Raw genomic sequence first — 25,000 nt, 5'->3', positions numbered from 1 at the left:
CATCCACCAGACGACCTCACTCCAGAACCGGAGGTGACTCATCTTACTCAATATTCTTCAGAGGGATTTATTATTATTCTTCATTTGCTCTCAAGCCTTTGCACCAGAAAAGGAACAATCTATCTACCTATCTATCTATCTATCTGTATACAAGGCCAGCAATCTCACACAGTATGGCCCAAACATTATACATAACACATTATACATATCACATACTCATACACAACATTCCCACATCTAGCAAATGAATGAAGTGACAAGTTTAGTTAGGCTGGCATTTTTATAACTCCTCTCTTGAAATGGATATCTTGAATTGACAACTCCTCTCTTAGAATAGTCCAAGATGGTGATCACAGCCATCTTCCGCAGCAACAAGGTACGTACGCAGTAAACAGTGGTCAAGGCATTTGTGAGGTGCCAAGTTTAGTTAGGCAAGTGTCTTGATATCTTTTTGCAGCTTCTCTTATTTTTTTGTGTTCTTATGTTCCAAAGATGCTGACCGTTGTCATCTTCCACAGCAACAAGCTACACATGCAGGAGACAGTGGCTGAGGCATTTGTGAGGTGCTTCCAATTGACACCAGATGAGGTAGCCACCATCAAGGGGTCCACCAGAGAGTCTCCCATCACCCCAGAGTTCTTTACCATCTTGGACAAGACACAGAAGATACGCAGCAACACCAAGTACCTCCTGCAGGTCTGTGGTGGGCTGTAGTGGTCTGGGATGGTCTGGGGTGGACTGTAGTGGTCTGTGGTGTATTGTGAGGCAGGGTGGTGAGCTGTTTGCCAAATGATAGAGTACAGAGGCTTGATTCAACTCATCTCTTTATTTTTCATCTCTTTCTATAACACAAAGGCCGGATTCAACTGTTGTTTGCTTCATTGTCTCTTTTTATTGTCTTTTTATTGTGTCACTTTGGCCTGCATTCTTTAAACACATTCTTCTATGAGGATTGTGTTCAAAAGCCTTAGCAATGATTATATAGTTATTATAGGTGTATTTCTTCTCTGATGGTATGTAATTCTTTTACTAGAGCCTATCAAAAGTAATGTAGATCAGATGCCAGTATACTTAGACCTTTGCTGTTTAAAATTTACTGGATGAAGAACCTCTTTTAACTTCAGTAATAACAAGTGCACTTTTTTTCCCACAGACGGGCCACCAAAACACTGCCTTGGACGTGGCGGAGCAAACGAACGTGTGCCGTGAAGCAGGTCTGGAGAGGCTGTACCGCTGGTGTCAGGGGCAGTGTTGCTCCCCAGACCCCTCACCTTTGCTCACACAAGCCTTAGCAGCTCTGCAGGAGAGACCAGTGCTTTTCAAGTGAGCATGTTTCCTTTATTACACACTTCAGTACTGTGTCTTTCTCTTATTCTTGTCTTTGCATGCTCTGATCCTCATTTCCTCCTCAAATTCTCCTCTTGTCACACACAGACAGCCTCGTTAGGCCCAGTAGGGCTGTTGCTGTCTGTTCTTTCCTTTGTATTCCTTTGTATTACTTTGTCCTCTTATTCCTATCCTTACTTTCCCTCCGTACAAACCTTAAATGCATCTTCCTTCCAGCCTGGTGGTGGAGGAGTGGGTGGTGGCGGTGAGACGAGGATGGCTGGTGAGGGGCTTCCTGGATGCTCTCACCATAGGAGGACCTGGAGGAGCACCACGACCCATACAGCTGCAGGCACATGACCCCCCCCTGGGCTACGTGGGGGACATGCTGGCATGGGTGCATCAGGCCCTCCCTTCTGAACGTGAGGCAGTCCAATCACTTTTTGTCAAGTGCTCCAATCTAGGTAAGCTGAAGGATAGAGTGTATATTTGTAATTGAATAGCAGGCCTTCAAACCAGCAACTAACACTGACTCTGCCTTCAGATCCAAAGAACAAACAGTACCCTGAATACCAGCCATTATACCATCAACTGACACTGACTCCCTTCAGACCCAACAGAGCAGACAAGGAGTGCTGTGGCCAGCGTATCGGAGAGTGTTTGCCGTCCTCCCAGAACCAGAATTGAGCGGACCATTGTGACAGACCAGCATCGGGAGGGAGGCAAGAAACCCGTCATGTTGTACAAGATAAGCAACCTCCTCAGATTCTATCACAACACTGTTTTGCAGGTACATGGCTTAGCTGGTCAGTTATTCCTGTTTTTCTATCCTTATTTTAAGATGAACATGGCTTGGGTGTAACTCTGTAGCTAGATTTGATATTATTGCCATGTCATTCCTTGCATGCTTGTAAAAAGTTACTAAAAAGGGGGAGTGAGAGCACTGGGTACCTTCTCCTTTGTATCGTTTATTCCTAGGATGAGGCAAGATGTTGTATGTTGTAGGGGCTGTGTGTCAGCTACCCTGCTTTAATGTAGGGTATAATAGATAGACTTTAAAATAAGCATTCTTAAGTATACCATTTAATCCTCCCTGTGTTGTTCACTCAGTCACCTCCTGCTCTCCTTCAGTTCTCTTCTACCACTTGTGTCACCATGCTTCCTTTTCAGCATTCTGTTGATATTCAGCTCATGTTTCTGCTTCCTTTTAATGTTCATCTCATCCCTGCAGGTGACTGATGCAGGACTGCTGGTGGCCACTCTTGATGAACTCCACCAGCTAAGCTACAAGATGTTTTTATATCAGCACTGCAGAGTCAAGTGAGAACCACGACATCTTTTGTAACATCACTGTCACTTGAGTAGAGTATAATAACATATGTTGAAGTAACACTATATGAAATATTTAGCCAAAATCTTTGTTGTTGAAAGCTGATTACCATCTGTTGAAGTTGATACAGAATTTTAGTTATTTGAAAGGCTGATCACCACCTCTTGTTACAACTGAGCCAGAATCTTAGTCATTTGAAGGGTTATCACTCTCTTGTCAAAACTGAGCCAGAATCTTATAGTCATTCAAGTTTGATTACCTGTCTTTTGGTGCCAGCAGGTGAGCCATGTGAGTGAGTGAGAGGATAGAGCCGCCAGGAGAGACACTGGCACCCACACCTGGAGTGGCACGCACCCTGAGTCTGCTCACTGAGGTGGTTACTGCCGCCACTGTGGCTGACGACGCACACCATGATTGTAAGCAGGTGAGGGAGCCATGGATGGAGAGACAGAGGGATGTATGAAGGGTTGATTGTTTATTTATTGATCTACTTTCTGCATTTTTCTCTCAAGTGTGAGATCTCAATGCACTTCCACAACTTTTTTGTACTATTTTTTTCATGAGACAATTCAGTTTTTTATTTTTTATTTTATTTATTTATTTTTTTCATAGTTATTTTGCATGTAGTGAAGGAAAAATGCTGCTTCACATGTTTACCAAAGAGACTGGTGTGTAAGACAAGAGGTGATGTGCTTACCGACTGACTGCTTGATTGTCATTTACCAAAGAGCAGCAGCAGCAGCAGCAAGCCTTTATTGCATCAATAGGACCACTTACACTGCAGCATGAGGGAGAATTGTGGAATTGTGGAGGTGAAGGACAAGGAGAAGAGAAAACAGAAAGAGGAAAAGACAGGTTTTGAAATAGATGGCAAATTTAAGTGTTCTATCCATTACCTCATTGTCTTGTATCCTTTGGCAGATTGTGAGTTGTGTGGTGGATCCTCTGATGAATGCGATAAGTGAGAGTGCAACTGGACTGGGTGCAGTGGAGTCTGCTGTGTATCTGCTCAACTGCTTCCACCAGCTGCACACCACTGGGGATAAACTAGAGATGATCCAGGTAAAACATCACCTTTCATTCCTCACCTTCTTATGAATAACTTGATGACAGTTTACCTTGTGAATATCTCAGTGACTTCATGAAGTGACTGCCTGCCTTATTGTGATCCTTTTATGCATGTTACTTGTTAGTTTTCAGCTTTGTGTAGTAAAATGTTATGTTTCATGGTGACATACACATATGTTGAAAACTATACCACGTGTAGGTCTGATGGCTTCTTGCAGCTTCCCTTATATTCTTATTCCATTGCTGCCTTTAAAGCTCTACTCAAGTTCTCTCCCCAGCTTTCCTCATCTAATGCAGAAGATGTGTCTTTCCCCTCCAGGGACAGAATGACGCCCAGCTGGACACACTGAGCCAGGAGCAGATCAATGGGGTGTGTGTGTCATAGCATGGGAGTGGCCACCATGTACCCACTGATCACCAACCCTCCCACCACACCTCTCTCCCAGCACCCATCGTGTCAGCCTTTGGCCATACAGGCATTCATGGTAACACTCTCTGCATGTTGATATTGACTATAGGCAGCATGGCTAACCTGGGCAGAATGGTTCCTCCCTATCTGATGTCATGCTGTACTTTAACTTATGCTCTTTCCCATTGAGCACATTCACCATAAAGCATTGAATTCAGCCATAGTTGCTGGTCTGACTATAGCTGTATGCTGCACTTATGAAAATTACCACTTATGGAGTATTTTTGTTCATACATTAAATCTTACCATTCTCAAAACTATACATAAATGCTACACTTCTAAAGTTGGTTTTTGCTTGTAAGTTGTCTGTAGAAATTTGTATTCTAATTTTTTAACATTGTAATCCAAATTTCTATAACTGCATACTTTTTGTCATATAGAAATATACTTTTTTTCAGGTGTTATGACATATTTATAAGTAATAATTATAAAAGTGTCATGTAACAAAGTATGGTTGCCTTTCTTGTGTTGTTCATAAGAGTATAAGGAAATATTAAACACATTCACTTAACTTAAGAGTGAACAGCAGCACACCTTGAAGACTTCACATCCCTAAAATACATATGCTCCTCATCCTAGACCAAGCTGGATGGGTTCCTGGCTGCCCCTGACCATCTCATGCTGCCCCACACCAGGCTGCTGCTCTCCTCTTCCTTCAGACGGTCCCTGCAACAGCGCACAGCAGAGGCAGTGTGCACAGTTTACAAGCAGCTGCATGATATAGTCCATAACCCAACCCATGGCTACACAGACCCCAGTTCCCTCCTGCCCAGTGACCCTGAGACTGTGAAAACCCTCCTCTCCTAGCAGGAATGCTCTTGTCTGGGTCACTGTCGTTGATTTGTTGAAGGTTTTGTCCTGTGAGTGGTAGAGTGACAGAATGCAGTGTGTGTGTGTGTGTGGTGAGAGTAACATTAGTTGGGTCAGTCTTTGGTCTTGTTCTTGAATATATTTCTTCTTCTACTTGATGTAGTTTAAAGATATGTTGGTTTAGATTTTGATAGATTTTATTGTGAAATCTCTTATATATGTGTGTATGTCTATTTCTGTTTGTTTGATGGCAGTTCCATTGGGAGTATTTATATGAAATGTTTACACAACCTATTTGCTTTGCTTTGACTTGTTTCTTTCTCTTAAGATTATCAATAAAAGTTAACCATTTATGAAGTTTGTATCTATGATGCACTGCAAGTTATCAAAGAGAAACTGTTGAGAGAAACTTCCTGAATTAGTGTTAATAAATACTTGCATAGTTAAGAGTGAATGTAAAGTATTATTATCATTAAAACCCACACATTGTATTACTGAAGCTAAGGAAGAATGGGAAGGTTGTGTTGCATGTTAAGTATGGTTTATGGTGATGGAAGTATGAGTACTGGTGGACACTAGACTGAGGTATAAGTCTCTAAAGAGGGTAACCCAAGCAATTTTGGGCAAAACTATCACTTTCTGTGATACTCCATTTTTGGAGATCATGATGTGTGTGCACTGCCTTGGTGCAATATTCTAACTCAGGCAAGAGGTTTTAAGCCCTTTAATGTGGATGGCAACACAAGGATGGGAGTGAGACTGAAGTGTGAAGTGTGAAGTGTGAAGGCAAGGATGGTGTACTGTGTGGAAATGACGTGAAGAATGACTGAGAATGCAAGGAATGCAAGAAAAGGCATGAAGTCTGGATGTGTGAATGTGCAAGGATAGGGAATTGGGAAATTTGAGGATGTGTGTAAGGAACTGAATGAATGGCATTTCAACATAGTCAGAATGACCGAGACACACTTGAAAGATGATGTGAAATTGGATGGTAGTAAGTATGTGGTGATTGGAAAGGGACAGAAAGTTCAAGATAGGGTAGGAGGAGGAGTAACCTTTTTTTTTTTGTATAGGAAGGAAAAGAACTTCAGAATAGAAAAGTTAGATATAGGAAACTGTGCCATGAGTGAGGAAATTTTAGCAGCAAAGGTAGAGTGCACAGGTGAGCATGGGAAGTGTGAAATACTGGTGGTGATTGTGGTGTGCATGACAGTTGAGGGGGAGAGAGCAGCAAGAGAGAACAGCAGGAAGTATGGAATATTGAGGAAGATCATAAGAAAGTGAAAGGAGAGAGTAATGATTATGGGAGACATGAATACACACGTAGGTATTTTAGGTGAGCGGATGCATGAGAATGGTGAGAGATGCTTGATGAGTTTGTGAATGACATGGATGTGGAAGGAAGGAAGTGGAAAAGTGAGCCAGAGTAGTGAAACTTGTGGGGCTGAGTGAATAGAAGAATAAAATGGAACAAAAGAATATTCAGAGTGGTAAAGAGAGAAAGAGGCCCCAATGTATGAAAAGTGGTATAAAGGAAGCCTGGGTGATGATTTCTTCCGAGCTAGGGCACAGTGTATTGTGTGAATGCAAGGTGTTAAAGATGGTCTGAGTTCTGCAGCAAAGTATACCGGATGTGTGACATTGGAGAGGATGAGACGGTGGAGCATATGGTGCAGGAGTGTGTGAAGTATGCCAGAGACAGAAATGAGATGATGCAAGTGGTGCAGAGGGAGCTGGGGAAGGTCAGAGTGAAGACAGGAAAGGAATGGATTGGATGGTGTTGCTGCTGGGGATGTGTGGGGAGACGAATGAAAGGATGATTGAGGCAGTGAAGGAGTTCCTGGAAAAGATGTGCTGTATTAAATATAGGAATTAGTGGTGTGAAGGATGGTGTCTGTTTTCTGTTTGCCTTTTTTTTTTTTTTTTCCCTACAGGAGTTGCCGATACTCCTGGACCAGGAGCAGTCCCGAGCCATCTGTAACATTAAAATGAAGATCAAGATCATCGAGATCAAAATCAAGATCATGGCTGTCTTGCTCCGCTCGTCTTTCATCCAAGCATTGCTGCCAGTTTCTAGGTTTGTCATGTTTGCTTTTCTTACTTTTGTTTTTATATTGTGTTGAGTTTGGTTATTTTTTTGTAATAGGTCCATTCCCCCATCCTTCCTTCCTTCCTTCCCCCAAATTCCGTAAGCAAGCTTGGGGACCGGTGGGAAAGCGGGGTTTTAGGGTAGGGGAAGCCAAATTAGGCCAAATTTGTACCTTCATGAAAAGTTTAAGGACGAAACACCATGTTTCGAAAACTGGGGAGACCTTTAGTCTAACCTAACTTACCTACTCGAACTGGGGTGCTTCTCCTTGCCAGTTACGTCAGGCTAGGCTAGGTTAGATTAGCCTGGTTAGGTTAGATTGGTTTGGTTTAGATTAATTTCATTGGGTCAGAGAAGGTGGTCATTTGTGACTGCTGACTGACGGCCACGGGCGAGCCCTCGAGGGGAGGGGGGGTACATTGCGAGTGAATGTTACTGCTGCTATTTGTGAAGATGGAACTATTTTCTTTCTGGTGGACTTCAGTCTGTTTTGTATTAATCTACTTTTTGTTTTTATTGCATATCATTAGTCTTTGAAGGGATGGGGCGTCAGGGGTAAAAAAAAAAAAAAAAACTAATGATTTGCTGGAAAAGCATGCAGAGTAATTCAAAATAGGCCAAAAACTACCAGAAAAGAAATAGATAACACCATGGTTTAGAAGCTACAGGACATTTTGATATGAATATGGTACAAGTGGTAAGTGGGGGGAGTGAGGGGAGGAGAGGGTAGCAGTGGTGGGTGTTGGCATCATCATGAGGATGTTACTTGATTACACAACAAGGTTTTCATAAAATAAAGATATAACTGAATTCAATAATGCAGTGTCTTGCTATAGCAAATAATAACTAAAATATAATGAATGTCACAGCGACCAGCTGGATGTTGCAGGACATTGCGGCCACTTGCCACTGATGTGCATGCATATTTAAATGTCCTGTAACTTCTGAACCATGGCATTAAAAACATTTCACCATAGAATATTCCCAATTAAAAATGACTTGATCTTTCATTTCTTAGAATATATGACTTTCCTCCCAGGACACTACATGTATATATATTTTTATTGGACTGACAAAGAAGAGCATTATTTTTTTTTCATTTGGTTCTCCAGGTTAGCGGCACAACCAGCATGCCTGACTCGGCCACTTTGCCGAAAGCCACCAGAAGATTGTGTGAGCATGGTGGTGGTGATGCCAGACCTGCTGCCACTGTCAAGAATGGTGAAACTAAAGAAAAATCAATTAAATCTCAGAATCTGGAAACCCAGATAGAAGACCATAAGCCACTTCAGGGGACAGAGGGAAAGAAGACTGGAGAGTCTCACTCACATGTCTTAAAACATGAGTCCAGTGTAAAAGAGAAAGCTGCTGCAGAGAAACAAGACAAGAAGACATCTAGCCACAAGAAACTACATGATCTTCTTTCATCTTTGGCTAGTGAGAGAACACATATGTTTACATAGATTGTGGTGATTTACCTTTCAGAACTGACATTAAAGCCTCTTGTTGATTTGGATTAGATTGAATACATTGCATTTATTCATCTCTTTATCTACCATCTACTGCCTAGCATCCTCAGGGAATGGCCTAAGGAGGTGGTCATGATGAGAAAGTTTCCATTTCTATGAATCCAAACATTTATTTCCCTGCCTGCTCACTCACTTTTCTTATCCTTGCACTACTTTTGCATGCACTCCTTTACCTCCTTCCATCTTCCAAGTGGCTTCCATCTCCTACTGTGAGCTTAGAATTTTACTTATGTATATACCTCTCTTCTAAAACTTAAATAGTGCCTTATCTTTTTTATTTGGCCAGATTACTTTGGTGCATTTTTTCATTCATTCCACCACTCCATAGTTAGCTCAATTTGCATAAGATTTCATGCTGCATCATTCAAAAAAGGTTTTTTATTCTCCTCTCAGATGGGTAATTTCTACATCATCCACTTGTGGTTGCTGCACCATCTTCTACATCTGAATCTGTTATTATAAGTCAATGAGAGTACTATTCCTGAAGTCCTGCTTACAGTAAATTCTGCTAATAGATTTTGCTTGATAAGTTCCACTTTGCATTATGTGGTAATTAGTACATAATAAATACTATACATGCCAGTGCTGGATGGCATTGATAACCTAGTCTCTTGTTATGTTTTTATAATATTCACAAATATAAATATGTATGTTCATGTTTTATTAGTATTGTAGAATGATGGGTGCACCAGGTGGTCATTTTAAATAGTACAAATATCTTTGTATCATATTGAAAGTCCCCTAATCTCCAGACTGACCCCATATTCCTGTGGAGCCTCAAGTGCAGCCGTCACGTCCCAAAGCTCGGAAGAAGACCAAAACTGCAGGAAAAGGCAAATTATCCCCGGTATCAGAGCCTGGCCTTGGTGAGGACTGTACTTGTACCCTCATTACTGTAGGTTTCTTATTACCTAATTGTCATTCATATTGTTAATTTTTGGATGCTGCAATAGTTAACATCTATTTTTAGTCAATGTCTGTTTATGACACAAAACTGGTGCAAGTTTAGGTCTTAGTTTAGGTCTAGACACTTAAACATGTGACATTTAAAAAACATGGTGATAAGTAGTGGGTGGTGTTTAGAGACATGTACATTATTCTTTCACCATGGTACAGGTGTGATGTTTATTATAGTTTGTTTTAGCTATTAGTTTTATTAATAGGTTGCTGCCTTACATTTGTTGACAGAAGTAAACAAATAAAAATTACTGTCTACAAGTAAGATGCAGTGGATGCTGTGCTTACAAACAAAGAAGTGTTAACATGCTGTACTAGTTCTAAGGAACTTTGAGCTTTCTTGTTTGAAATCATAAAATTGTAGGCTGTAATATAAGATTTGATTAGAACCATTTGTTGTAGTGGTGTGCTGCTATTCTTTTAGTAATAATGAAATCTGGGCTTAATTTTTCAGAACCTGAGCTTGTTTTAGCAACCAAAGAAGTGGCTAAAAGTCTTGGTGGGGATGTGAAGGAAACTGAGTCTGAGCTTCTGTCCACCTTGCGCCTCCACTCTTCAGAGACTACCACTGGCACTGCCCCATCTCTCAGGTGAGTGTTGATGCCTCTTGGCTACATTGATGCCATGATATCTGTTTGTGATTGGATTGATACCATTGCAGTACAGTTTAGTTTCTTTTAGGGCCCAAGGAACTGCTGCAATGCTTGTCTTCTTTTGTTGTGCAGGATTTCATGTTAATGTTCCTGATGCCTTTGTTATGGTAGTAGTAGATTAAAGAAGATAATGTATGAAAATTTTTCTTGTCATTTTGGTGTTTATTTATTATGGAGACTGGTATGCCCAGTTTTGTGCAGTGACATTATTTTTGTTGTTATGCAATTTCTATCCTTTTTAGTTTTATATCATGTGAGTAAGATAACCCCAAATTTCTGTAGTTGCATTCTTAATTAAGCTTGTACCAGTTAGTTAAGATGATACCCATATCAAACTATAAGTGGTATAAGTGAATAATTGCTGGATCTTTCCTGGCAATTCTGTTTCTTGCCTTTATATCTGATCATCTCATTATCATCATCTTCAGTCTCAGCTTAGTAGAGATTGAAGATATAGAATCTTAAACATTCTTCATCTACTTTCAGTTAACGAACCATTGTCTACATTTCTTACACAGATACATATACTACTGAATCTTTTCCTTTGTGCATTATTGTTGTCTTATTTGTGAGGTAGAGAGTGGCAACAGTGTCAAACCATCAGACAGCGACTCTTGTTTTGGAAAAATTATCCTGCCTGCCGAAGCTTTTTGATTCTGACCTACATTTTGGCTGAATGGAGTTATATTCTGGTAGACCAGACTTATAAATGAGCTATTATAGTACTGGTGTTCAGCCAAGAACTGATGTAACCTAAAGACAGCTCTGATGCATGTGTCTCTTTACACTATTTCACTGCAGTGTTAGTGTTCCAACAAACTTAACTCATGATACACTCCAACCCATTAAGACAGATCACTGTAAGTAACAATTTGGAAAAGATAAATTATGCAAATTCATGTTTGGCAAATTTTGTGCAGTTTTTTACTCATTCTTGTACTTTTAGATTTTGTAATCAACGCTATTGTATTCAGTGAATTTCTTCAGTGTATGTACTTATTGCAGAGTACCTTTTTTGATAAAAATACATTTGTGGCAGTTCTTTTATCCTATCTGGTAAATTTCCTTGCCCCACTGACATTAGTGGCTGTGCATAATTTCTCTTGTTGCAGTGAAATTGTTTGTGGGCATGAAGGTGGAGAGAAAGCCACAATCAGGGATGGAGGAAGTGCCACGTCACCTTCCTTCTGGTACCAAGGTCAGGCAAGGGTACCACGTTGACCCGAAAGACCAGCCCCGAGCCCGCAAGCCCTACACTCAGCCTCGGGATTCATGTGTGCCCAGGTTTGTTGAGAGAGGTGTACATTAATGCTATGTGAATTAAGATGGTCTCTTTCTGCTCCCTTCTTTTGATGATTTCAGTACATGCTGTATTTCATGACTTGATCCACTGAAAAGGATGCTCATAATTAGTCTGTGTCCTAAGGGAATACCTCATATCTCCCATAAAAAAAAAAGTTTGTAGTCTTTTGACTTGAAGTTTTGGATTAAGTTTTTAATGATTATCCTTATTTTGTTTCCAAGGAGCAAGGAAACATGGACCTTCTCTGTGTCTTTACTGAAACATTACTGGTCCAAGGTTTTGGTGGGCCTGTTCCATGTAGCTGCCTTGTGCTGCCCAACATGTTGTACGTCATACATTTTAGATAAACTACTGTTATTTTCCAAGTCACAGTATTTTCTCTACACCACACTCTATGTGCAGGACTCATGTTGATCTCTTTGGAGGTCAACCTTTGGGGATATTTAAGAAAAGGGAAGAAGATACCCATGGACCTGCTGCTCCAATATCAGTGTTGCCCACATGGGAGAGATTGTACCTACATGAGTTGGAGCAGAGTATGCAGCATCCTCCTAGTAATGCCTTTGTGGAGATGATACAGTGGACTTAGCAAGGCAAGCTGTGGACCTTCCCCATTGATAATGAAGCAGGTATAGTTATCTCAACACTAACTACCTTAAGTAAAGTAAATAGTTATACAAATTATTCAAGAAAATGCTCTTTTAATTAGTGTGTCATTTGGCAGTTTTCTGTTGTTGTATTTTTTTGTTCATATTAACAGCCAAACATAAATATTTTCTCAATGCCTTCTCCTTCCATCTCAGCAGGTTTGGTGGAGGAAATGAAAGTGGGATTCCATGAGCATGTCTTCCTTGAGAGACACTTGGAAGGATGGTGCCCAAAACGTGGCCCCATCAGACACTTCATGGAGCTGGTTTGCACTGGACTCTCAAAGAATCCTCATCTAACTGTGGAGCGAAAATAAGCACATATTGAATGGTACAAGAACTACTTCAACCAAAAAGAGAATTTGCTTAAAGAGTTGGGAGCTATAGAGGTTTCATAATTACAATTGGACAATGCTGAGTATTTCAAGGCAAGTTGCCATTCATGTTTCTCTTGTAGAATTTTATTATTGTAAATTTCAGGTTTTATGCACAATGGATGCATGCAGTATTTGCTGGTGGATTAGATACACCTCCACATCACACCCATATTTTATAAGGAGATTTTGAAAAAGAGAAAATTTATTGTGTTTTGAGAGGGGGAGGGGGGGGAATTCATCATCTGACACAAATGCTTGCTTTGTCACAACAGAACCAAGTCTTTGATAAATAGTGTTCAGCGGACTACTTCTGAACACAGATCACCCCATATCCCCTTAACCATATTTCACTACCTCTTCTGTGTTCTGTATTAGATGCAGGGTATTTTTTATTTATTTTTTTTCCCATCTAATCCACTAGAAAATACAGCAGATGCCTGAAGACCTTGTAAATAATCAGAATATTTGATATATTGTTGTTTTCATTTCCCTACCATTCCTTGCCCTTTTCTTTCTTTAATCACCTTTTATAGGCCTTTGCAGCACATAGAGGATGACTCTTAATAAAAACAGAGTAAAACAATTAATTAACAAGATTGCCTATAACAAGATAAAGAAATTAAGTTAAACCCAAGTAATACTTACTCCCAATAATAGACAAATTCTTGGTTTGGGCTAGTAGTGTCGGAAATAGATTGATAGAGATATGCAGGGATGAAAGGAGAGACAATTGACACATGGTCCTCACACTAAGCTGGTAATTATTATATGCTGTTGACACATTGATTGGTCGCTGACTGGTAACAGAACAAGTTCTGAGCTCTTTCTGTAGGGGAACGGCTGGCTGGGTGACCAGCAGATGACTGTAGGTGAATAGGTGAATGACACACGCACACACACACACACACACACACACACACACACACACACACACACACACACACATCAAAGGCATATTTTTTGAGCCAGGTACTTACCTTGACTATGAAACTGTCATCAGTAAAACAAATCACATTGTTTCCACCTATTGAAACTAAGCACAGGTTTATATCTTCATAGGAGTTCAGAATCAGTCTTGGTGAAATTTAAGGATGGCTTTGTTATTGGATGTTATTGGATGTTAAGGATGGCTTTGTTATATATATATATATATATATATATATATATATATATATATATATATATATATATATATATATATATATATATATATATATATATATATATGTAAGGCAGATGAGTGTAGATGAACAGCTCAGTGTGACATGTCATTAACATTCTTGTAGTTATGCATGTTTGATACTGATCAAATAATTTTTTTGAATTGTTTCCCCAAAAATATGCTGCCTCTTACAAGATACAGCATCTTGAAAGGCGTGGATAGAAGAGTTAGGTAACCTGATGGTAAGAGAGGACAAGGTTTGTGAAAGGGAATATTAATTAAATTAGATAACAAATTTTGAAATTTTGCTGAATGCAAAGAGATGATAAGTGGAGGTGGCTGTGGCAAGGTGCTTCAGCAAGTAAACATGAGGAAAGAAGAGGAAGTGATGAAAACTATTCTTAGTTTTCAAGAACTGGAAAACAGTGAAAATGGATGGAACTAGTGTTGAGGCATTAGACTATGAAAGAAAAATTATTATTGAATGGATGTTCAAGATGTGGGATATCAAATTACCATGAAAGATATTATTATCATTATTACTATTATTACCATTATTATCATTATTATTATTATTATTATTATTATTATTATTATTATTAATATTATTATTATTATTGTTACTGGTAGAAGTAGTAGTAGTAGTAGTGGTAGTAGTAATACTAGCAACAGTAGTAGTGTTATCTTTATTATAGTTACTATCATTATTAACATTCTCTCTCTCTCTCTCTCTCTCTCTCTGGACCCAACATCATTTCTCCTTTTCCTCTTTGTGCTTACCACGTCTACCTCTCTCCCCCACAGCCTCCTCAGACAGCGGAGATCTTGCGTGAAAGTTGCTTAAGTGTTGGGGTTGTAAGAGTGAAGTGGTGGTGGTGCTGGTGGTGGTAGTGATAATGAGAGTAGTTACGGTGAGGGGATAGCAGTAGTGACAGTGGTTGCAGTGATGACGTAAAAGTATTCACATCAGCCATCTATGTTCATTAACAAGAAAGGAGATAGAAAGATGGAGAGATACTCGTTGTTTTCAAATAGACCACTAGTACATCAGTGGAATGTGCTGGGAGATACAAGTCATGGTGTGCACAGACCATTCATATAAATCTAAAGAAAAACTAATAATTTGATGATAAAAGATGGGCTACTACGAACACATTGGCGTCACAATGCAAATAGATAAATACATTCACTGTACATAGTACTGCTATGTTCAGTGTAAAAGTAACAGCAGCAACAGGCGTGGTAGTAGTAGTCGCGGAAATGCATGGCTGTCATGGAATAGGTTGGGATAATTATCAGTCATATGTTGATATAAAAGTCAATGATTTACCCAGATTTCATCTGATGAAATATTGCAAAGTCATTGCTAAAGGTAAAGCAACACATGCAAGGAGTAACGATGTGTTGCACCACGTACTCCAAGGAAACCATCGAAAATAATTTACAGAATCTTGCATCATTTTATCAGGTTTACTTGAACTAAATACTGAAAAGTCACACGTAATAATACACCTTTAATGCCAATAAGAGAGAGAGAGAGAGAGAGAGAGAGAGAGAGAGAGAGAGAGAGAGAGAGAGATTCTCCTTCACTACTATTCCCACAACCACCACCGTCACCTCTTCCTCCTCCTGATTTCCACATTCATGACAGCAACTGTTCTCGTGATTTTATTTAGTCACATTTTTCTTTCCTTCGCACACTCACTTTCAAAACCGCGTCATATTCCACTTTCCCAAATTGAGACTCCTCGCCTGCCCACCTGCCTCGGTGACTGATGCGGGAAACGTGCAATTTACTTAATCCAAGCCAATCTGAACCAGCTTGTTTTTGGCCAAGTGACTCCAACTTCCTAGAATTTGCTATATTTTTGTTCCCCGTGTGTGTGTGTGTGTGTGTGTGTGTGTGTGTGTATTTATCTATCTATCTAATGTATCTATCTATCAGTTTAGTTCCTTCGTAGTAAGAAGTCTTCAGGTTACATTTTTTGCCCACATACAACACCCAGGAATATGGATGGCTGTGGCTTTTGTGCGAGGTGGATATATTCATACTTGGAAGGTTACGTCCCAGACAACCGAAGGTGCGAACAAGATTACATAATGCGTATTGAAGTCTCAAGTTTTACATTCGCTGATGTCTAGGTTTGTCGTTCGCCTTGTAGTAGTACATATATTCTCCTCGTGTTTACAGCATTCACCTCAGTTCAGCTCAGTCCAGCCCTTGCTTACTCATGCTTTTGTTCATGATTACCACCTTTCGCTTTTTCAAATTCGCACTGCTTTTTCCGTCTCAAGTACATGAAATAAGAAAGAAACAATGAAAGAAGAAAAAGAAGAAAAATAGCCCCACTGTCCGCCAGCCATCTCATTACCTACTACAAAGGAGTTGCTTGAATAAAATTATTATGACATTAATGGTTACCGCAGAAAACAGTTGGTGAGGAAGGCAGCTAGCCCGGCATGATGTGAATAACTAAGTAAACATATATATATATATATATATATATATATATATATATATATATATATATATATATATATAGAGAGAGAGAGAGAGAGAGAGAGAGAGAGAGAGAGAGAGAGAGAGAGAGAGAGAGAGAGAGAGAGAGAGAGAGAGAGAGAGAGAGAGAGAGAGCAGTGATATCTTGCAAATTCTTATAGGAAACTGACGTATTTTAGTTTATGAATTTGACAAAGCGTAGCTCAGAGTGTATAAAATGTCCTCACTGATAGCTCGTAGCTATTCTCGTAGTGATTATCATCTTTTCGTTATGTAGAAAGTGTTTTGTATCTGTTTTGTGTTTAGAAAGTTGGAAGGGCGGAGTAAGAGCTAAAATGTATGAAGCAAAGACTTTTAGTGCTGCAAATGATACTTGTCAACACCTTATTACATTTCTGATTATTATTCTCGTCAAGGGGAGAAACATAGGGGATGGGGGAGTCGAGGAGGAGGAGGATCTATAAGAATAGTGTTAAGAATTGCGGGGAGGAGTCTAGAGGGAGCACCTGGAGTTCTAAAGGAGCTAAAGAAGCCTGATGGTCTACCTGGTCGCTGGCGGCAGTCAGTCGTGTGCCAGCCGTGACTGGAACTGGAGTGCGTGTTTACTGGTGCGTTCTTCTCTCTCTCTCTCTCTCTCTCTCTCTCTCTCTCTCTCTCTCTCTCTCTCTCTCTCTCTCTCTCTCTCGTGTTATATAATAGTGCATTTCCATAATTTTACGTATATTTGATTTTGTTTATGATGCAAATTAACTTCGGTATTCTAAGCTCTTGCCATTTCTCAGCTTGTGGCAGTTTCCTTCATTCTGTGTCTGTGTGTCATTGCATGGTGACGCTTCGCATGGTGACTTTCCAGTAGTCAATGTCACTGAAGTTGTTGTTTCCACTTCCTCCTGAGTGCAGCTGTGTTTCTGTGTTTTCAAGTCTGGCAGTGTTTGGCGAGCCTTCCACCTCCCCCGTCTTCGTTGTTGGCGCTTCCACTCATTTAACCTCTATTGTCACTTTTATCTTTGCTTTTGTTCTCAGTTGTATTTGCAAATTCGTCTGAGTTTTTTTGAACTTGTTAATTTACAGCACTGGGTTTTCGAGATGAGTTTAAAGATTAGTGTCAGGTACATTTAAAAAGGAAAATAAGTGTAAGAATTATAACTTTACCACACATAATGTTAACCACCAGAAATAAACAGTAGACCTAGTAACTTAAAAAAAAAAAAAAAGTGGCTCAAACGCAAAGGATTATTGGATATGAAAGAAAAAAAAAATTAGTGTACGCCCTAGAAAAAAAAGTTATATGAAGACGAATAATATTGTGCGTTTGTTTCAGGATAGGAAGAAGTTTAAGCATGCGGAATTAGTCATGTAGAAAGTAACTTGAGTTAGTGCAGCGTGCTCCTATAGCTGAGATCCCAAAGTTAATGCTTGCGTTGATAATATGCCTGCTCTTGGTGAACGTGAATCTGATCTGGTCATGGTATCATTATGACAGCGGGACTCAATGTCATCCTTGTGTGAACGTCTAGTCCAGACTTTTCTAACATACAAATCACCACAACACATTGCAAAAATGTATTATCTTCTGCTTAACGAATTGAAAACTGCTCTTTGTATGACACCTTGATGACTCTCTCTCTCTCTCTCTCTCTCTCTCTCTCTCTCTCTCTCTCTCTCTCTCTCTCTCTCTCTCTCTCTCTCTCTCTCTCTCCATGAGGTATCGTTGACTTGATCAAGATGAAATTTTCACTATTCCTTGAATATCTGGGGCAGTAGTACAATAACCTCAGGTTGTCTCCTGTCTTTTCAAGACGTGTGGATAGATTCACCAGAACGTCTTTCTTATTTACTGAACTTGTACAAACATAGAATTCCCCTGACAAAATGTACTTAATTATACTTCGGTGACACTATATACATACATACATACATACATACATATATATATATATAATATATATATATATATATATATATATATATATATATATATATATATATATATATATATATATATATATATATATATATATATATATATATATATATATATATATATATATATATATATATATATATATATATATATATATATATATATATATATATATATATATATATATATATATATATATATATATATATATATATATATATATATATATATATATATATATATATATATATATATATATATATATAGTCACCGAACTGTAATTAACTACATTTTGTCACGGGAATATATATATATATATATATATATATATATATATATATATATATATATATATATATATATATATATATATATATATATATATATATATATATATATATATATATATATATATAAAGCAATGAACTATCCACATGTTCTTAGAATCCAAGCCTGGTAATATCTTTCGACGTGTGAAAAAAAAAAAATAAATAAATAAAATAGCATTAAAAGTTTTAGCTGAGATGCATTTTGAAGAAAAGGTGTATATTTTGTTTGGTACCAGTTATGCATATAAGATATTGAATAAATAAATAGTTATTACTGATCATAATTCGAATTAATAGAGGTAGACCCCCACCTGCGGGCTGGTGCTCGCTTTGTGTATTATAATTTTTTATTGTATATTCATGTATATTTTGTGCTATATGTATATATTTAAAAATGTACTATAATGCTCAATAAAGCTTTAATAATAATAAGTAGAGCTTTAATAATAATAAGTGATGCGAGCAGCAGCATCCATGTCACAACCAGCGTCACGCGCTTCATGAGTCATCCTATGACGTGCGACACTACCATCTGCGGGCTACTTTTGCTATATATATATATATATATATATATATATATATATATATATATATATATATATATATATATATATATATATATATATATATATATATATATATATATATTATATATATATATATATATATATATATATATATATATATATATATATACTTCCAAGTTTAGATTACAGTATGAGATCCAGAACAATCATAAGTAGAGTGCAGTAATACCAAGGCAGCTTGCCACCTTGACGGGAACAAGGGAAGACTCGTGTAGCGAACCTTTTCCCTCCTTAGCGTCGTCCGCCTGCTGCTGTTTCCTACCAGCTGCTCTCATCCTCTTGCTTTCTCGCCATGACCCCATTGACCCTCCCTCGGGCCTCCTCCCCATCAGGAACTAACATTTGAAGAAAGATTACGAGTATTTATCCCCTCCTAACCTATCATTTTTAGTCAGCAGTCAGTCAGTCAGTCAGTCAAATAGCCATTCAGTGAATGCGTGAGTTTGTGGATATTAATTCATTCCCTTAGCAAGTATTTTTCATTCATTCATTCAGTCAGACAGACAATAAACCATCACTCACTCGCTCACTCAAACACCCAGTCACTCAATTTTCCTGCTCATCTGTGTTCTCTTCTGTTTTTCACCACATTTCATCTCTTCCCTCCTCCCTCATACCCTCTTACCCTCTCACCACCCCCTCATGCCCTCAGGTACTGTGCGAGAGAATGGAGGGGAGCCTGAATACAGAAGAGGTACTCACTGGTCTCAGGATAAACTCCCCCACAGGCATCCCAGAGTGTGGAGCTGATGCCCTTCGGTCCACCCTATGCTCCACCAGCTTCAGGAGTCAGTGTGGCATAGATAGATGTGGATGACTGTGGTGTCTTGTCTTGTGTGGAGTTACAAGGTTGGTGTATGGATGGGTAAATGAAGTAGAGATAAGATTTTAATTAGTGGTTTTGTAAGGTTAGGTAGGAGTGCTGTTCGTCTCCATCAAGGGCTGACGTGTTGTGTGCTGAGTGAATGAGGGTGAAAATTGTGTGTTTTGGTATATGTAGGAGATAAGATTTTAATTAGTGGTTTTGTAAGGTTCGGCAGGAGTGCTTCTCGTCCCCATAAAGGGCTGACGTGTTGCGTGCTGAGTGAGTGTTTAAATATATTTGTAGGAGATAATATTTTAGTGGTTCTCTTTCCCAACAAGGGTTAACGCATTGAAAGATTGTTGTGGGTGAGAGTAACAGTGAAAGTTGTGTGCCTTGTCTTGGTACATGTAAGAGATAAGCTTATAATAAGTGTATTTGTAAGGTTAAGGCAGTAGTGCTTCTCTTCCCCAACAAAGGTTAAGGTGTTGAAAGAGTGTTGTGAGTGTGAGGTGAGTGTGAAAGCTGTGTGCCTTGCCTTGCTATGCGTTTGTATATTTCTCATAGCACTTCCCTGCCAGACCACTTGTGTGTGTGTGTGTGTGTGTGTGTGTGTGTGTGTGTTATGTATAAAATGTAAATAAATAACTACATTTCTCGACTGATGGGAGAAACACACTTTTAAAAGGCTCTATTCAAAGTAGCACAGGTTTTTAAGGATGTTTTTATGGTTTTAGTGACAAATTAACAACATTCCTACATTACTAACAGGAGAAACACTCACGAAAACCTCTGCTAATCATCTTTGTGGCCTTTGGAATCAATTGTGAGAGAGAGAGAGAGAGAGAGAGAGAGAGAGAGAGAGCTAAACCAATTCAACTTGATATGAGAGAAAATCTAATTATCTTCCATTCCCACAGAACCGTCACCCCAAACAATGAGTGGTGGAGGGTGCGTTCTGCGATGACAGCCAGCATGAGCGGTGACAGGAGGTGTGTGAGGCGCATGACAGCTTTAGTGACAAGTTCATGCAGGCAGTGGTGCAATATTATTCCCTCAACACACTCATTCACTTTGACGGCTTGGAAACCACAGTGCCTTCAGATTTGTGGAGAAGTGTGTGTGTGTGTGTGTGTGTGTGTGTTTTTGATAGTTATATTAGTTGTTTAAATCATGCTGGGCTAATATCTATCCCTCTATCAATGTGCGTGTGTGTGTGTGTGTGTGTGTGTGTGTGTGTGTGTGTTTACCTATTGCACGAGACAGGGGAAGAGGGAAGAGGAGGAGAGGAGAGGTGCTTGGGAGATGAAAATGTATGTGTGTATGTGTGTATGAATATTTTCCCTATCATACACAAAAACACCCTTGAAATCCTATATATAATTTGCCATAGAACACACTTACTCTCTCCCACGTGCCCACTCCCTCTCTCCCACCCTCTCACCTCCCACACACCTGTATACCGCGTCCTGCAGCCTCAATGCACTCACCCCTTCTTTTCCAGTCATGGGTGCCTTGCCTCCTCGCACCACCACCACAAGCACCACCACTACTGCCATCACCTACAAGGAGGAGACTGTGATGTGGCTGCAGGTGGATAGGTGAGGCATTGTTCTGGTGTTGGTGTGTGGTGTTGCATTACCTTGAAGTCCACAGGCCTTCCACATCCTTCCCACTGGTCTGCTTGTCCTGTCCTCCTCCACACAGCATCCACAGGCCTTCCACAGCCTTCCCACTGGTCTGCTTGTCCTGTCCTCCTCCACACACCATCCACAGGCCTAACCTAACCAACCTAACCTAACGTAACCTAGCCTAACCTAACTTAACCTAACTTAACTTAACCTAACCTTACACCCACAGGTTCGGAGGCCTCCAGAGAGCTGCCCAGAGTGAAGCTTGTGGTATAGAAGGACAGCTGCTGATTATCAAGCTTATGGAGTGACTGGAAGAAAGTGGGAGGAGCCTGCAGGAAGTGGTGGAGGTACAGTACTTGGAGAAAATCCCTTCACCATGATGACTGGGTGTCTGCTGTACAGGCCACCAACCAATGGTGAGAGAGGGAGGGAGACTGGCTAATGGTGGATGAGAGAGAGAGAGAGAGAGAGAGAGAGAGAGAGAGAGAGAGAGAGAGAGAGAGAGAGAGAGAGAGAGAGAGTCTTGATAAATAATATTGGGCACAGGCTTCACCACTGGGTCGACTGTGAGGGCTGCGTTCTTCTGCTAGGGAAGTATTGGCTGGTTGGTGGCTGCGGCTGTTCACACACTCACTCTTGCTGCGGCTGGCATGCTGTTCTGTCCTCTCTTGTTCCAGGAATTGCTGTCTGAGGTGTGTGTGTGTGTATGTGTGTGTAGAAGCCACCATCATCAACCACAGCAGGTGATAATGATGGTTCCTGCTTTCATCGTCATTGGGGTTAGCCAGACCAACCTGGGGCTGTACTGGGGTGACGCTGTATGCCTCAGGTGTATCTGGAAGGCTGGGATAGTGAGTAGGTAACAATTAAAAAGGACTAGTGTACACTTAAACCATTACAAACACTATGTAATGCTGGTATACACACGCAAACACTGGTATATACTTAGAGACATATATAAACACTTGCTATGGTTTGTATACTCTTAGAAACACACATAAACTCTTAATAAATCTAGTATACACACAAACTTGTATACAAACACTAGTATATACTTAGAGACACGTCCAAACCTTTGCTAAGTCTGATATAAACATATAAACTCATAAGAGATGCTGGTATATGCTTGGAAATCTATACACACATTAGGTAAGACTAGTATACACAAATCTATACATATATTAGGAATTTATGTTGATTGAGATGGCTAGTACTCTCTCTCTCTCTCTCTCTCTCTCTCTCTCTCTCTCTCTCTCTCTCTCTCTCTCTCTCTCTCTCTCTCTCTCTCTCTCTCTTTCTCTTTCTCTTTCTCTTTCTCTTTCTCTCTCTCTCTTTCTCTTTCTCTCATATCCTTTGTCTGTCTCAAATTTTCTCTTTTAATCTCTCCCTCTCTGTCTGTCTGTCTCTCTGTCTGTCTGTCTGTCTGTCTGTCTGTCCCACACCTCAGTACACCCTTCCTGTCTTCATACACTTTAGTACACCCTTCCTGTCTGCCCCTATAGCTTAATACACCCTGTATCACCCTTGCATCTCATTAAACTATCCCTATTTGTCCATCTCAATAAACCCTGTCTAATTTCCCTGCCTGGTTGTTTGTCTCATCTTATTACACCCTGTCTCTCCCTGCTTCTTGTTGCACCCTTCCTTTCCCCTACACCTCAATACTCCCTTCCCACCCTGTGTCATGTGTATATATTTAAGTATTTATATTCATTTGTGGCATTCTTCATGTGTTTTTGGAGTGTTTTGAGTGTGTTTGGGTGTGTTTTGGGGTGTTTGGGTCAGTTTTGGGTGTGTTTTGGGGTGTTTTGGGGTGTTATGGTCTGTTTTGGGTGTGTTTTGGGGTGTTTTGGGTGTGTTTGGGTGTGTTTTGGGGTGTTTTGGGTGTGTTTGGGTGTGTTTGGGTGTGTTTTGGGGTGTTTTGGAGTGTTTGGGTCAGTTTTGGGTGTGTTTTGGGGTGTTTTGGTCAGTTTTGGGTGTGTTTTGGGGTGTTTTGGGTGTGATTTGGGGTGTTTTTGTCTGTTTTGGGTGTGTTTTGGGGTGTTTTTGGGTGTGTTTTGGGGTGTTTGGGTCAGTTTTGGGGTGTGTTTTGGGGTGTTTTGGGGTGTTTTGGGTGTGTTTTTGGGGTGTTTTTGTCAGTATTGGGTGTGTTTGGGTGTGTTTTGGGGTGTTTTTGTCAGTTTTGGATGAGTTTTGGGGTGTTTTGGGTGTGTTTTGGGGTGTTTTGGTCAGTTTTGATGAGTTTGGGTGTGTTTTGGGGTATTTTAAGTGTTTTTTTTTTGGTATTTTAAAGGAGTTTGGGTGTGTTTTGGTGGCTAGGGATGTGCTGTGGGTGGATAAGGCTGTTTCGGGGTGTTTAAGTGGGTGTGCATGCGTTTTGGGGTGTTTTTGATGTGTTTTGGGGTGTAGAGAGGTAGACGTGATGTGTGCAGGGTGTCTCAGTCCCTGGATGGGTGTAGGAGTGTGTGGTGGTGCTGTCTGGGTCTCGTGGTGTGGATTGCATGGAAAGGGAAAGATAATTTAAGACAGTTTATCATATTTAATTATTTTGTTTATTAATTTATTTACTATTATCATTATTTTTTATTGTTTTTAATTAAAGGGGGGTTAATTTTTACGTTCATCTTTTGTGTTCGGGAGTTCCTGGTTAGTGCTATTGACAAAAAAATGGAGATCGTTTTATTTTTTAGTGTGGAAATTGTCGCAGTTTGTCAGGTGTTGATTGGTGTTGAGAGTCGCAGGTCCCGTCTCGCCCGCTGTCATAAAATAAACAATAAAGGGTTGATTTTCACTGATAGTTTATTTCCTCTAACGTAAACATGTAATGATATAGTTTTGTCTGTGTCTCCTGATGGTATGGCACTCTTGGCTAATATTTAACTAATTATATTCATGTCATTATCTGAATAACTAATAACAATTCACTATCCTGCATGTACTGTCAAGTCTATCGAAACATCAGCACGTCAATAAATACATAAATACATAATAATATATAATACAGAACAAATTATGAATGAAAAGAAAAAAGAATGATAAATGAAATGCGGTGATAATATACATAGCGTGGTGCAGAGCGTACGATAATGTGGTGCAGAGCGTACGGTAATGTGGTGCAGAGCGTACGATAATGTAGTGCAGAGCTTACGGTAATGTGGTGCAGAGCGTACGATAATGTGGTGCAGAGCGTACGGTAATGTGGTGCAGAGCGTATGATAATGTGGTGCAGAGCGTACGGTAATCTGTGGTAGACCCAAGCTGTATAGATCATTTAATTAAAGAGTCTACCTGAATTCGTCCATGACAATTAAACATTTGGTAATAACACAAGCTTTTTCGATGACTTCACACAAGGTCATAGAATAGATGAAGAATTGTCAATGTAAACACCGCAGGGCTCATTTCAAATTTGGCGGTTGTGTGTTTAAATAATTGTCCCAGTCTCCACTAACTTGACTAGCGTTGAAGCAAGGTGTAGAATGTTTAGGAGGATAAAAAGAGTGA

At 39.7% G+C, this 25,000-nt stretch overlaps 1 protein-coding gene and 2 long non-coding RNA genes across 11 annotated transcripts in view; 2 read left to right on the top strand and 1 right to left on the bottom strand.

The window, feature by feature from the left end:
* The window catches only part of LOC135098485 (conserved oligomeric Golgi complex subunit 6-like), a 65,837-nt gene extending 52,808 nt beyond the window's left edge, over positions 1–13,029 (top strand). For 2 of the 7 annotated variants that reach the window (XM_064000881.1, XM_064000884.1), the window contains 9 exons: positions 519–696; positions 1,154–1,323; positions 1,564–1,790; positions 1,938–2,116; positions 2,558–2,646; positions 2,936–3,080; positions 3,578–3,718; positions 4,044–4,209; positions 4,773–5,360. In XM_064000881.1, the coding sequence (XP_063856951.1) occupies positions 532–696; positions 1,154–1,323; positions 1,564–1,790; positions 1,938–2,116; positions 2,558–2,646; positions 2,936–2,939 (834 nt within the window). In that variant the 5' untranslated portion in view covers positions 519–531 and the 3' untranslated portion in view covers positions 2,940–3,080; positions 3,578–3,718; positions 4,044–4,209; positions 4,773–5,360. Of the gene's footprint in view, positions 34–220; positions 377–518; positions 697–1,153; positions 1,324–1,563; positions 1,791–1,937; positions 2,117–2,557; positions 2,647–2,935; positions 3,081–3,577; positions 3,719–4,043; positions 4,210–4,772; positions 7,081–8,204; positions 8,530–9,373; positions 9,488–10,032; positions 10,169–11,343; positions 12,164–12,337 lie in introns of those variants that run through there. The other 5 variants (XM_064000883.1, XM_064000882.1, XM_064000885.1 and 2 more) reach the window with 5 other exon arrangements.
* LOC135098486 (uncharacterized) lies at positions 12,344–15,504 on the bottom strand. The gene is made up of 3 exons (XR_010267039.1): positions 14,501–15,504; positions 13,204–13,402; positions 12,344–12,481 (listed from the first exon to the last, which is right to left on the bottom strand). It is a non-coding gene; the product is annotated as an uncharacterized LOC135098486 (long non-coding RNA).
* A 3,709-nt stretch (positions 15,505–19,213) lies between these two features.
* Positions 19,214–24,595, top strand: LOC135098484 (uncharacterized). 3 transcript variants are annotated; one of them, XR_010267038.1, is made up of 4 exons: positions 19,214–19,909; positions 20,783–20,854; positions 21,367–21,463; positions 21,723–24,595. It is a non-coding gene; the product is annotated as an uncharacterized LOC135098484 (long non-coding RNA). The 3 variants fall into 3 exon arrangements; XR_010267037.1 differs by having other exon boundaries at positions 19,216–19,925; positions 20,783–21,463; positions 21,723–24,593; XR_010267036.1 differs by having other exon boundaries at positions 19,217–19,909; positions 20,783–21,463; positions 21,723–24,592.
* The last annotated feature ends 405 nt before the right edge of the window (positions 24,596–25,000 follow it).

Source organism: Scylla paramamosain, unplaced genomic scaffold (genome assembly GCF_035594125.1).
Source record: "Scylla paramamosain isolate STU-SP2022 unplaced genomic scaffold, ASM3559412v1 Contig66, whole genome shotgun sequence".
NCBI classification, from domain to species: Eukaryota; Metazoa; Arthropoda; class Malacostraca; order Decapoda; family Portunidae; genus Scylla; species Scylla paramamosain.
The sequence above is the reverse complement of the archived record's forward strand: the minus strand, read 5'-3'. Positions and strand labels throughout refer to the sequence as shown.